Source organism: Rhinichthys klamathensis, unplaced genomic scaffold (assembly GCF_029890125.1).
Source record: "Rhinichthys klamathensis goyatoka isolate OS25496 unplaced genomic scaffold, OSU_Roscu_1.1 h1tg000185l_1, whole genome shotgun sequence".
NCBI classification, from domain to species: Eukaryota; Metazoa; Chordata; class Actinopteri; order Cypriniformes; family Leuciscidae; genus Rhinichthys; species Rhinichthys klamathensis.
The window spans coordinates 361,814-375,276 of record NW_026606713.1 but is presented as its reverse complement, the minus strand read 5'-3'; the positions used below and the strand labels follow the sequence as shown (position 1 = coordinate 375,276).

At 42.5% G+C, this 13,463-nt stretch overlaps 1 protein-coding gene across 9 annotated transcripts in view; it reads left to right on the top strand.

Annotated features, from left to right (window-relative positions):
* crebbpb (CREB binding protein b) overlaps nt 1-12,134 on the top strand; it is an 81,042-nt gene extending 68,908 nt beyond the window's left edge. For 3 of the 9 annotated variants that reach the window (XM_056261706.1, XM_056261710.1, XM_056261705.1), the window contains 17 exons: nt 49-222; nt 1,065-1,239; nt 1,329-1,447; nt 1,544-1,783; nt 4,606-4,694; nt 5,356-5,499; nt 5,596-5,652; nt 6,266-6,343; nt 6,434-6,501; nt 6,586-6,736; nt 6,891-7,037; nt 7,136-7,249; nt 7,462-7,627; nt 7,749-7,916; nt 7,999-8,160; nt 8,258-8,539; nt 8,854-12,134. In XM_056261706.1, coding sequence (XP_056117681.1) covers nt 49-222; nt 1,065-1,239; nt 1,329-1,447; nt 1,544-1,783; nt 4,606-4,694; nt 5,356-5,499; nt 5,596-5,652; nt 6,266-6,343; nt 6,434-6,501; nt 6,586-6,736; nt 6,891-7,037; nt 7,136-7,249; nt 7,462-7,627; nt 7,749-7,916; nt 7,999-8,160; nt 8,258-8,539; nt 8,854-11,082 — 4,563 coding nt within the window. In that variant the 3' untranslated portion in view covers nt 11,083-12,134. The remainder of the gene's footprint in view (nt 1-48; nt 223-1,064; nt 1,240-1,328; nt 1,448-1,543; nt 1,784-4,605; nt 4,695-5,355; nt 5,500-5,595; nt 5,653-6,265; nt 6,344-6,433; nt 6,502-6,585; nt 6,737-6,890; nt 7,038-7,135; nt 7,250-7,461; nt 7,628-7,748; nt 7,917-7,998; nt 8,161-8,257; nt 8,540-8,853) is intronic. The other 6 variants (XM_056261713.1, XM_056261709.1, XM_056261711.1 and 3 more) reach the window with 3 other exon arrangements.
* The last annotated feature ends 1,329 nt before the right edge of the window (nt 12,135-13,463 follow it).

Genomic DNA, 13,463 nt, shown 5'->3' with positions numbered 1-13,463 from the left:
GCGATGACTCCCTTAACTCATGTCATTCCTCGTTTGTCTGTCCATTAGCTCTCTCAAATGGCTCCTAGCGTTGATAATAGAGTTCCCACGCCTGCGTCTGTGGCTGAGACCCACTCCCAGCAAGCTTTGCCTGACTACCCTGCTGTTGAGCCCAAAATTGAGCATCAAGATGATGAGCAGGGCTTTGAATCTGGGAAAAAGCAGCCTGATATCAAGATGGAGGTGTGATATTACTGAAATTAAACTTATAAATGGTTCAGCAGTTCTTGACTTTATTTCTTGAGTATTACATTACCGTTGAAAAGTTTGGGTTTGGTAAGATAAAAAAAAAAGATTAAAAAAAATTTAAGATATTGGTACTTTTATTCAGCAAGGATGCATTAAATTGACCAAAGTGACAGTAAATATTTATATTTCAAATAAAAGCTTTTCTTTTTACCTTATATATAGCAAAAAATCTTGAAAAACAACTGTTTTCAGTATTGATAATTAGAAATGTATAATATCAATAATAATTCTTATAAGAAATGTTTCTTGAGCATCAAATCATCATATTAGAATGAATTCTGAAGGATCATGTGACATTGAAGACTGGAGTAATGATGCTGAAAATCCAGCTTTGAGATCACAAAAATAAATACAATTTTAAAGTATATTACAATAGAAAACAGTTATTTTAAATTGCAATAATATTACACAATGTTATTTTTTATTACTGTATTTTTGATCAAATAAATGCAACCTTGGTGAGCAAACAAGACTTCTTTCAAAAACACTGAGAAATATTACTGACCCCAAATTTTAAATGGTTGTGACAAGATTTTTCATCCTTTTATAGATATTCACTGTCTCTCAGAGTTACATTGACTTTGTATTATTAAATTTATCTGTTGAAAGTTTAAACTGATTCATCTTGCTAACTCAAATACAATTTTTGTTAGAGACGTTCAAATCAGAGATGCTATTAAAAACAAATCCCTTGACGCTCTTCAGTTCTCTAGTTCCACGATCTTTCCTTGTCTAATGAAACAGTCTTTAGTAATGCAATTCATGTTGTTCATTAGGATGAAGATGTCAAACCTCTACAAGTAAAGGAGGAGCCAGAGACTGTAGAACCCAAACAGGAAACGATGGAGACGGAGGACAAGAAACCAGAGGCAAAAACCGAACCAAAAGAGGAGGACGTGTCCAGCACCAACAACGCACCATCCAGTCAATCCGCCCAGTCACGCAAGAAAAGTAAAAAGAAATTCCTTTGGGGGAAAAAACATTGTAACTAGAATTCAGTCATATCTGTAATTTGATTCGATCATGATGATTTGTTACAGTTTTCAAACCAGAGGAGCTCAGACAGGCGTTGATGCCTACCTTAGAAGCGCTGTATCGTCAAGACCCGGAGTCCTTGCCCTTCCGCCAGCCCGTGGACCCAAATCTACTGGGCATCCCGGTAAATCCCATACACCTATTATTGGGCTGATGTAATCTCTTCAAAACGATCTAAAAGTATTAGATAATCACCATGTACTTGATCTTGTTTCTTCAGGACTACTTTGACATTGTAAAGAACCCGATTGACCTTTCCACCATCAAGAGGAAGCTGGACACCGGGCAGTACCAGGAACCCTGGCAGTATGTGGACGACATCTGGCTGATGTTCAACAACGCCTGGCTCTACAACCGCAAAACATCCCGAGTGTACAAGTACTGCTCGAAGCTGGCCGAGGTGTTCGAGCAGGAGATTGACCCTGTCATGCAGGGTCTGGGTTACTGCTGCGGGCGCAAGGTGAGAACTGGAGCTGCTCCATTCAGGAAAGAGTTGTTTGCTTATCGGTGAACGGTCCAAACAAACTCAAACTCCTCTGAAACGAACCTGAGAGCATTTCAGTCGTTCCGAGCGCAGTCATGTTGTTATTATTGACTATAATGGTAACACTTTACAAGAAGGTTCCATTTGTTAACATTTACATTATTAAAATCAAAAATTAGATATGTTAATATTAATATAACTGAGCTAAAATGAACTAACAATAAATCGTTGTCTTTTTATTTACTAACCTTAATCAAGTTCAATAAATACTGTAAGACATCTTTTGATCAGTTAGTTAATACATTAACTTACATTTACGAATGCCGGGTTCAGACTACACAATGTTTTTGTCTGTTACGATAGTCGCTGTGTCAGATTATGCGTTTTTGACTCCTAAACTCTTGAGGTGTCATGGACAAGACACATGTCAGACTACACGTTGCTTCCCGACCAATCATTGCTTGCCGTCTTTAACAACATGCGTGATGTCATCGAAAAGGCGGAGCTAGCGACTGACTTCCGAAAACAAGAGCGTAAACAAACAATGGTTGTATACTAGCTTGATGCTAATTCCAGTACGGAAGCGCCTCCTTCAGTTAAGCGCTTTCCAAAATTGCAAAGTATCTTCTAGCAGCACCAATACCTCTCTTTTGTTTGGCATGTTTGAAAGCTGTGTACAGAAGAGCTTCTGTGCTCCTATTGGTCAATGTCACAGATGTGACGAAACCTGTCTTCGAGGACCGAAATAAAAATTAAACATGCTGGTCTTTCTGTCGTGAAGCGTCACAGACGCGGCATCGGTTGTCATCCACTATGACTCTCTATATGAGATAAAACGATCGATTCTTGTTTGTGCCAACAGATCGTGCCAAAATCCAGCCAAAATGGGATCTTATTGTAAAGTGTTAGTATTAAATAATTGTTTTTAGTAATTGAAATAAAGACAGGCAACAGACAGGATTAGGCCTTAGTTAAATTAGGATATTTAAGTAACTTTTATAAACGTGCCTTAGAAAAAAGAAAACATTACTGATGTGCATCTTGAAATAAACCAATGATACTGACATATTTTAAGAGATATTGGTGTAAGTTACTTTCCGTTGAAAACAGTTCAAACATGCATTTTAGTCTGGGACTAGACTTAAGCCTTGTCTCTGTAACTGGGGGATAAAGTATTAGATAAACTTTTTTTTTTTTTGCCTTAAGTAAATAAAACTGAATAAAATGAAGCTGTATAGAAATATAGGTAACACTTTGTTTCATTTGTTAACATTAGCTATTGAACTAACAATGAACAGTACTTCTTTAAAGTTAATTTCAGCATTGAATACATTTTTAAAATAAAGTTATCTGTAACCCAATGCACTGTGAACTAACTCGAACAAACAATGATCGGTAGTATTTTATTAACAGTAACAAAGATTAATACATTCTGTAAAACACATATTACTAGTTATTTGTTCATGTTAGCTAATTCAGTAACTAATGTTATCAAATGAGACCTTATGCTGCGTTCACACCGGACGCGAATAGCGCGTCAAATTCGCGTCTACCGCGTCTAGTTTGACGCTTGACCACTTTGTGTTAATTCGCGTGTCAATGGCGAAATTGACGCGCGTAAATTTCGCTTCAAACTTTTGTTTTTACGCGTGTCAATTTCGCCATTGACACGCGAATTAACACAAAGTGGTCGGAGGCGAAAGTTTCGAAACCCGTTGGCGGCCATCTTTTTAGATGTTTATCGAGCATTAGCATTAGCATTATTCAAGAGAGTCACCGCTCGTATATGCTCTGGAGAGCAGAAACAGCTCCGTAGGGGACATCGTCGCTGTACTCGGGTCCACCAGACCCTCCGGAGGGTTTCAGGAGTTTCACAATTTACTCCAAGAGCTAGGTTTGGTGGACCTAACGGTGAGGACGCTGACGAGGACAGCGTAGGCCGTATAAGCCCTCGGCCTCGAGTGGTCTATGCCTGTCGAGCCCGCGCTCTACAGCCCGGCGCGAGGTTCACCCTCGTCCGGACCCACCTAATCTGTCATTTATTTTTGTTTTGATAATAAATGGAGCCTCCAAAAGTGAAACCTGTCCTGTGATTTTTTAAAATGTTTGTATACACTAAATTGTGTTTGTTGTCTTTACATTAGAATAATAATGTTTTATATAATCTAGAATAGATATGGAATAAATAGCATTCAATACAAAATGAGTATCTCTCATATTGAAATCGAGTTTTTATGTGAAAGATTTGCTTTGCACACCAAGCATTTTTGTCATATTACAAAATAATTTATTGAGGCCAAACATAAAATAACATTATAAACTGTCACTTCACCACGTGACAGCAGCAAGCAGGCTCCTGATTGGTTAACGCGGCGCGAATTGACGCAGAAGTTCAGATTTTTAAACTCGGGCGGCAGACGCGAATTCGCGTCAAACGCGAGAATGCACAAAACGCACTACATAAAACATTCGCGTGTAACGCGCTTAACGCGCCAGACGCTCAATTCGCGCGAACGAGGCGTATTCGCGTCTACCGCGCCGTGCTCTGCGCCTCATTCGCGCCGCAGGAATTTTTTACGCGCGTAACGCGTCTTTGCATTGACTTAACATTTAAATCAATCGCGCCTGACTCGCTATTCGCGTCCGGTGTGAACGCACCTTTACTGTAAAGGGTTACCGAAGTATTCAATGAAATTAAAATGAATGACAATAGAAAATATACAAATTTAAAATAATTATAAATAATGCTAAAATGACCATGGTTGCACTTCACAGAACTGTCTTTTCTGTCTCCACAGTACGAGTTTTCACCTCAGACGCTTTGCTGCTATGGCAAACAGCTCTGCACTATCTCCAGAGACGGCACATATTACAGCTACCAAAACAGGTAACCAATGGCGTGAGAAATGAGGTGGCGATGAACGAGTTTCCAAATGGGACCGTGATGCACTGAGATCAGGCTTGAGATGTTTAGTGCTCAGTTGACTCTGTTGTTTGCACCTTATAAACAGAGTCATAAAAGCAAGTTCAAAGGTTAAGTGTCTTGCTCAAGGGTGCAGTGGTAATACTTTGATCAGTCGTTGTTGGATTTGAATCTTTAGTTTAACAAGCCTAGATCTTTGCTTACAAGGCTGCTTCACCCAGCAGACCACTAGTATTTGTGTAAATCCTGAAAACTTTGTTAATTGTCATAATATTTAGAAAATGAATGCCTGGAAATGCTCTAGTGCACCACTTTCCCATGTTTCTCATCTCCATCTTGTTGTCTTGTTGCACTCTTTGTTTGTTTCATGCTTATAATTTGTTCTTAAGATCCCGTGGTCAATCAGAAAATGCATGTAGCTTCTCTCGAGTGCATGAAAAGACAGACCATCCTGTTGCTATCCATCATTTTTTTGATTTAACATTCATTTGTGTGTTGGATTGCTAACCTGTGCTCTGCCTCGGCCTGTCCTCTGTGTGTCGTATCTCTGCCCGACCGCACGTTCTGCGCTCTTGTGCTGCTCTTCCTGTGCCGGTTTGCCTGTGCTCTTGTGTGCTGGCTCCAGTTCACCCAAATATGGCCTTGTTGCCGACAGGTATCACTTCTGCGAGAAGTGCTTCAACGAGATCCAGGGCGACAGTGTCACCCTGGGAGACGACCCCGCGCAGCCGCAGACGTATGTATCTTCTGTCGCCCAGAAAGCTTTGAGGTTTTGCTTCTATTAAATCGCACAATTACTCTTAAAGAATGAGTCGTAGATGTGTAAAGATGCCATGTGGAATGTATCTTATGTATCTCTCGGCAGTATGATATCAAAGGAGCAGTTCGAGAAGAAGAAAAATGACATGTTGGACTCTGAGCCGTAAGTCCAATCATTTTAATCCTTTGTGTGTGTGTGTATTTTAGACTATGCACTTTCACATACTATTATAGCAACAATATCTATTCTAATGTATATTGTATGCAAATAAAGTGACGAATGATTCAGAAGCACAATCAACTATGATGTCTTCGGACTTTCTTTGATTAGATTACAATATTGCATCAAAATATAATTTGAATGCCACTTCCTTTTTGTTATTTGTCAAAAATGTTCAAGAAATTGACATTTTTGCACATGCATTTGCATATTAATTAAAAATGGCAGGCATTCAATTGTGCATTATGTAGTGAGCAGTACTTTTAATTCTGGAAAGTCACATGAAATAGTAACATTTTACATTAAGCTATCATAGTGTTAATCTCAACATTTACTAATACATTTAATCAGTTAACATGAGTTTACTCTGAACTAATATAAACATTTTATAAACTAACGTTAACAAAGATTAATCACACCTGTAAAAATGCATTTGCCATTGTTAGTGCATTAACTAATATTTACAAATTAGGTCTTATTTTAAGGTTATACTCATGGGAAAAAAATAAATCACGCTTGTCAATATTGTTTTTAACACCTTCCTCTGTATTAACAGCTTTGTTGAATGTAAAGACTGTGGCCGGAAGATGCATCAAATCTGTGCACTGCATTACGACATCATCTGGCCAACAGGGTGAGCATTTTATCTGCCTGTTCTCCTGAAGTTTAACATGTCATTTGACGTGTTCACTACAGCTCCTGTTTGTCTCTTCCCCTATAACAGTTTCATCTGTGACAACTGCATGAAGAAGTCAGGAAAAACGAGAAAGGAAAACAAGTTCTCTGCTAAAAGTGAGTGTTTTTGATCTATATTCCTGCTTGCCTCTCTGTCGGTGTCTGTTGCAGAGTGAAGTAACTCTGTGTATTTCTGATCAGGGTTACAGACCACGAGGCTGGGATCGTACATCGAGGACCGAGTGAATAAGTACTTGAAAAGGCAGAATCACCCCGAGGCCGGGGAGGTGTTTGTGCGGGTGGTCGCCAGCTCTGAAAAGACCGTGGAGGTCAAACCTGGGATGAAATCCAGGTAACGTCACAGATAATGAATATGAATACCAGCAATTGACTCTGACGTAGTCAGAAACAAATTGGTTCGATTTTGATTTCATGCTGACTAAGAATGGTTTTCTGTGTACCTGAATTGAAAGAAGCTAATTTTGCATCAAACTATTTCTCTGCAGGTTTGTTGACTCAGGAGAGATGTGCGAAAGCTTTCCCTACAGAACCAAAGCACTTTTTGCATTTGAGGAGATTGATGGAGTGGATGTGTGTTTCTTTGGCATGCATGTCCAGGAATATGGATCTGAATGTCCCTTTCCTAACACCAGGTATCATGCAAATACTGATCTGTCTGAATTTAACAATGCTGAATTGTCTCTTGAACAGGCAAAATTTACTGATTGTCTCGTTTTTCTCCTTTTTCCAGGCGGGTATACATATCATATCTTGACAGTATTCACTTCTTCAAGCCTCGGTTGCTAAGAACTGCAGTTTACCATGAAATCCTCATTGGCTATTTGGAGTATGTTAAGAAACTTGGGTAAGTTGTGCCACCTTGATTAAGTTAAACATGCTTCCTTAAATATATGTGTAATGGTTTTTGGTGTTACAATACATGCTTTCTCCAATCTCTATTACAAGTCCACTCTAAATAAGCCATTCGTACGTGTTTTTTTGTTTTGTTTTGTTTTTCTTCATATTTAATGCTCTCTCGAATGCATTCTCTAATGAATTTGATTTTCCCACCTATAGATATGTGACTGGTCATATCTGGGCCTGCCCACCTAGTGAAGGCGATGACTACATCTTCCACTGTCACCCTCCTGATCAGAAGATTCCCAAGCCTAAGAGACTCCAGGAGTGGTACCGCAAAATGCTGGACAAAGCATTTGCAGAAAGAATCATTCATGACTATAAGGTATGTCGATGTTGGATTTGTATTTTAATGGATTTGCGCTCTGTCAGGGTTTCATTCATAATGGGTCAACATCATATTGTCACAGATATGACTCACAAAATGTCTCACTTGTGTTATGCAGGACATATTTAAGCAGGCCACTGAGGACCGGCTTACAAGTGCCAATGAGCTACCCTATTTCGAAGGTGATTTTTGGCCCAATGTTCTGGAGGAAAGCATCAAAGAGCTGGAACAAGAGGAGGAGGAAAGGAAGAAGGAGGAGAATACAGCCTCCTCTGAGACAGTAGAGGTTAGTCAGAGTGTCAAATGGTGTGAATGTGTATTTAGTGTAGTATGTAGCCATTTTTTCTAAATGTGTAGCATTTCCGCAGGGAACCCCAGCTGACAGCAAGAACGCCAAAAAGAAGAACAATAAAAAGACCAACAAAAACAAGAGCAGCGTGAGCCGCGCCAACAAAAAGAAGCCTGGGATGCCGAATGTAGCTAATGATCTGTCCCAGAAGCTATATGCAACAATGGAGAAGCACAAAGAGGTGGGACTAGACTTTTTACCTGAATACCATCACTTCCACTCAAATTTACTAATGTGCCAAGTGCTGACCAGATCTCCTCTTACTTTGTGAAATCCAGGTCTTCTTTGTTATCCACCTCCATGCTGGTCCAGTGGTCAACACCCTTCCTCCGATCATGGACCCTGACCCGCCGCTGACCTGCGATCTGATGGACGGCCGTGATGCCTTCCTGACGCTGGCCAGGGACAAGCACTGGGAGTTCAGTTCCCTGCGCCGCTGCAAATGGAGCAGTATGTGCATGCTGGTGGAGCTACACAATCAGGGCCAAGACCGATTTGTGTACACCTGCAACGAATGCCAGCATCACGTAGAGACGCGCTGGCATTGCACCGTTTGCGTGGTCAGTCTCCTCTTTGTGGCTTTGACAGAGCATTTGGGTTACTGTTGCCATTGTTTGATATTCAACAGGTAGTTTGTAAAAACTAGACAAGAAAAATTATACCATTGTATTGGCAATTTATCAAGATCTGAGGTGGAAACTAGCAGGTTGCATGTTCCAACCTCGCAAGGAGGGAACCATTGCTCTAGGACAACTGTGCCTGTAGCTATAAATATAACGCCAGTATACCGGCTCCAGTCGTGCAGCAGTGAATTAATATTCTATACTATGATTATCCAGAAAGCAATATCAATTCTTCTTCTGATTTCTTTCAGGACTTTGATCTATGCATTAACTGCTACAACTCCAAGGGCCATGAGCACCAAATGGTGAAGTGGGGATTGGGCCTGGACGACGACAGCAACAACCAGGGCGGCGAGGCCAACAAGAGCCCACAGGAGAGTCGACGCCTCAGCATCCAACGCTGCATTCAGTCGCTGGTGCATGCCTGCCAGTGCCGCAACGCCAACTGTTCTCTTCCATCTTGTCAGAAGATGAAGAGAGTGGTGCAGCATACCAAGGGCTGCAAGCGCAAGACCAACGGAGGCTGCCCTGTTTGCAAGCAACTCATCGCATTGTGCTGCTACCATGCCAAGCACTGCCAGGAGAACAAGTGTCCCGTACCCTTCTGTCTAAATATCAAGCACAAGCTGCGACAGCAGCAGATTCAGCAGCGACTGCAGCAGGCGCAGATGATGCGGCGGCGTATGGCACTAATGCAGGGCCGAGGAATGCCTCCGAGTCTGCCCTCCCCAACTACCTCAGGAGGTCCGGGGACGCCCAACTCTCAGCAGCTGCAGCAGCCTAACACACCTCAGACCTCGCAGTCTTTAGCCAACCAGCCCCAACAGACGCATCCAAACGTGGCTGCAATGGTGCAAGGCTTCCCCAGCCAACCACAGACACCAGGACCCCAGGGTAAACCTGGGCCGCAGTCCTCGCCCCTGCAACAGCAGCAGCAACAGTCTCCCCTGCCCATGCCTCCTCAACAGCAGCCGCAGCCCTCTCCGCAGCAGCAGCAGGCTTTGAAAGTTGCGCAACAAATAGAGATGATGACCAAAGTTAAACAGCAGCAGCAGCAACAACAACAACAGCAGCAACAACAACAACAGCAACAGCAGCAGCAAGAATATAGAATGAATATGAACGGCATGCCGATGAACCAACCTCGCATGATGACTCCCATGCAGATGATGGGCCCTCGTGGTCCTCAGATGGTTCAGAACATGCAGCCTGGCCAGTGGCCACCTGGGATGCAAGGGTCCATGCAGAATCCGCAGGCGCCTCCAACGCAGCAAGTGCCCCCGCAGCAAATGGCCATGGCTCCACAGCAGTCTCAGGTTGCGCAGACGCCCCAACAGGCGCAAATGATGCAGCGCGCCTTGATGCAGCAGCAGCAACAACAGCAGCAGCAGCCGAGGCAAATGCAGACCGTCATGCCTCCCCAGCAGGCGCAACCACAGGCCCCTCAGCAACAGGGCATGCAGCAAAGAGGTGTGACCAGCAGCATCGCTCCAGGAGCGCTGCAGGACCTTCTGCGCACGTTAAAATCACCAAGCTCCCCTCAGCAGCAGCAGCAGGTCCTCAACATCCTCAAGTCAAACCCGCATCTCATGGCCGCGTTCATCAAACAGCGCACGGCGAAATACCAAGCCAGCCAACCGCAGCAGCAGAACCCGCAGGCCATGCTCGCAGGGCAGCCGGGAATGCAGAACATGGCTGCGATGCAGGCCGGCCCCGTGCAGAGACCCGTCATGCCCCCCCAGCAGGCGCAGCCGGCCCCGACCCAATCCATGGCGGCCCTCGGCTCCCAGGGACAAATGATGAACGCTGCGCACAACGGGAACCAGCTGTTCCGCCGGCAACTAATTCGTCAGATGCAGCACCAGCAACTACAGGGAACACTCCCTACAGGACAGGGGAGATTCCCGCAGCCTCAAGGCGCAGCTAGTTACTCGCAAATCCGCATGCAGCAGCAGATGGCCATGCAGGGCGGCGGAGGACAAATGCAACCCATGGCTCAGATGGGCCAGCCTGGCATGAGTATGGACGCCCAGCAGAATATGCTGCAACAGCGCATACTACAGCAGCAGCAGCAACAGTTGCTGAAGCAGCAAATGGGCTCGCCGGCACAGGCCGCTTCCATGAGTCCCCAATCACACATGCTTGCAGGACAGGCGCAGGGAGCCCACCTGCCCGGACAGGCCATGGCTAATGCGCTGGGCAACCAGGTGAGGTCGCCTGCCCCCGTGCAATCGCCCCGTCCCCCTTCCCAACAGCCGCCACATTCCAGCCCGTCCCCTCGCATGCAGCCCCAGCCCTCGCCCCTACACCCCAGCCTGGCGGGACCCATGCCGGGCCCCATGGACCAGGCCCACCTGTGCACACCTGAACAGAGTGCAATGCTTCCGCAGCTGAACACGCCAAACCGTGGAGGGCTTTCCAACGACTTGAGCATGGACACCACGGGCGACACGCTAGAGAAGTTCGTCGAGGGATTGTAGCATTAAGAGACGTTCTTTTGCGGAGAGAAAAGGTTTGTTTTGTACGCGAGAAATTAAAGACGACAAAATGACAAGACTGTAATAGGTTTACACAACCAATGGACTGCTTTTCCTTCCTTGTTGGAGGGATTGAATTTACTGTTTAAAGAGCAGAATCACAAAGGGGATTTTTTTCTAGGAGGGGATGTCGGACCGGACGGAATTCAATCCTGGTCTATATGGAGTTACATTTTTAATTTTTAATTTTTTTATTTTTTTTTTTTCCGGGGAGGGGGTTATTTTGAGCTTATGGACTTTTTAAATGGAATTTCTCAAGGCAAAATATTTGATTTTATTATTGAAGACTTTCATTTTTGTATGTTTGCAAACTGAAATGCATTTTTTTTTTTTTTTTGTGAGTGTGCGCGCGTGTTTAGGGACTAAGATAATTGGTGTGGAATCAGGATCAGGATCAATCCTCATTCCTGTCTGATACGTATTCACATTTACCAGGTTTGGAAAAGGACACGCAGCCTTTTTCTCTCCAAACTGTGGAGTTTGTACAGAGGACCTGTATTCATTTGTACAGAAAGGAGCTTGGCTACTGCACACACAAACACACACACACACATACACCACGAACGAACGAACGAAAACACAAACACGCGAGCAAATTGTGAAAGTTGCTCTTATTTTTCAAGGTGCCCAGATGCGTTTATTTATTGGCCTGGATTCAGTAGTTGTCTCTCTTAAGATGTAGGAAGATGTTCCTGTTTTCTCGTTTGATCTCTGAAACATCGATGATGTCCCCTCCACCTCGCGTATGAGGCCGGAGCTTCGTCCGACTGCTGATTTGTTCAAAGAGTTCTTCAGTCAACCTCTTGTTTTTTTTCTCCTCATGAAACTTGAATTGAAGGTGAACGATTCTTTAATGTAAATCATGCAGCTTGATGACATACTGTAAATAAAAGGAAAAAAGATTGAGATCGCTGTATAAACTGGTTAAGATCTTGTTTCGTACTTATATACCATATTGTTAAATAAACTGTGTGCAACAGACACAATGCTTCTGATGACTTGGTCTTGCGTGTTCTCGGAAATCTCATTTCCGGCTACTTATGTGCCTGAACATTTACATCTTGCACCCAACTGTCTGTTTTTACCATGCAGCAAGTGTTATCAACCGGTTTCATTTATGTCTTCGCTGTTTAATAAGTGCTGTAGAAGAATAACCATTTGACTTTTTTCAGCATGGATTGCAGTCTGTGCTGAACACTAGCTCCACTGCGCCTCCTGGTGTCTGAATGGTGCAACTGCAGTGTAGAGCCCTTGTTCTGCAATTCACCATTTCGGTGCGCACTGCATTGGTCATTTCACAGGGCTGGCTGGATGCGATAAAATTAAAAAATTAAAAAAAGAAAATGTAAAATTTGGCCTGTTTATATTTTAGTTTCTTACGAGCAGTGTTGGGGAAGTTACTGTAAAAGAGTAATTACTAGCTACTAATTACATCTTCACCAGTGTAATTTGATTACTGCACTAATTACACTCTTTAAAAAGTATATACTAATATATATATATATACTAATAACTTTTCAAATCCCACAACCTCGACAGTTGAACAATACAAGGATAGATGTGAAACTGCTCTTTTAATTCTTTTAAATAAATGTAAACTTTCTCCATTCAAATAGACTGGTCAGAAATAATTTAAACAATTTTATATTAATAACATTCGACATTCAATGTTCATGTTAAATCCATTATTGTTTTAGATTGAATTGTTCTAGTCTATCGAAAATGTTACTCTGCTTTTTAATGCACAATGTTTTGCACACTGACAGCTGTCTGAGAAGTTATAGAACAATCACAGAAACTCAGGTATGTGTCTTCACTCATTCATTCATTATTAATATTGTCTTGTGGAAACCATTTATTGTTCGGTGAGATCGCAGCAGGTTAAATGTTAAAACACTGCTTCTCTCCGTCATGTATTACTAATTCTTTGCTAATTATTTTTGGAAAGTAACGTCTCGTTTATGGTTGCCCATTTCCGCCACATAAGAAAAAAAATCTTTGGTGAATCAATTAGGAAACGATTGACATCAAAGTCACAACTGACAAAATTTGACACGTCACGATTATGACGTCATAATTTCAGAAATGTACGTCATAATTTAGGTTTTTTTAAACCGATACTAAGTCATTATTAATTGACTTAAATTATGGCGTGTTATAACAAAAATTGAAATGGACATCAAATAAGTTGAAAATTGTCGATTATGAATTTACACGACAACAAAGTAATAAAAACCGAACAATTTTTCCTTTGTGTTTTTAGCGTACAGACATTAGGGGTGTAACGATACCCTCATGTCACGATTCGATAATTATCACGATAC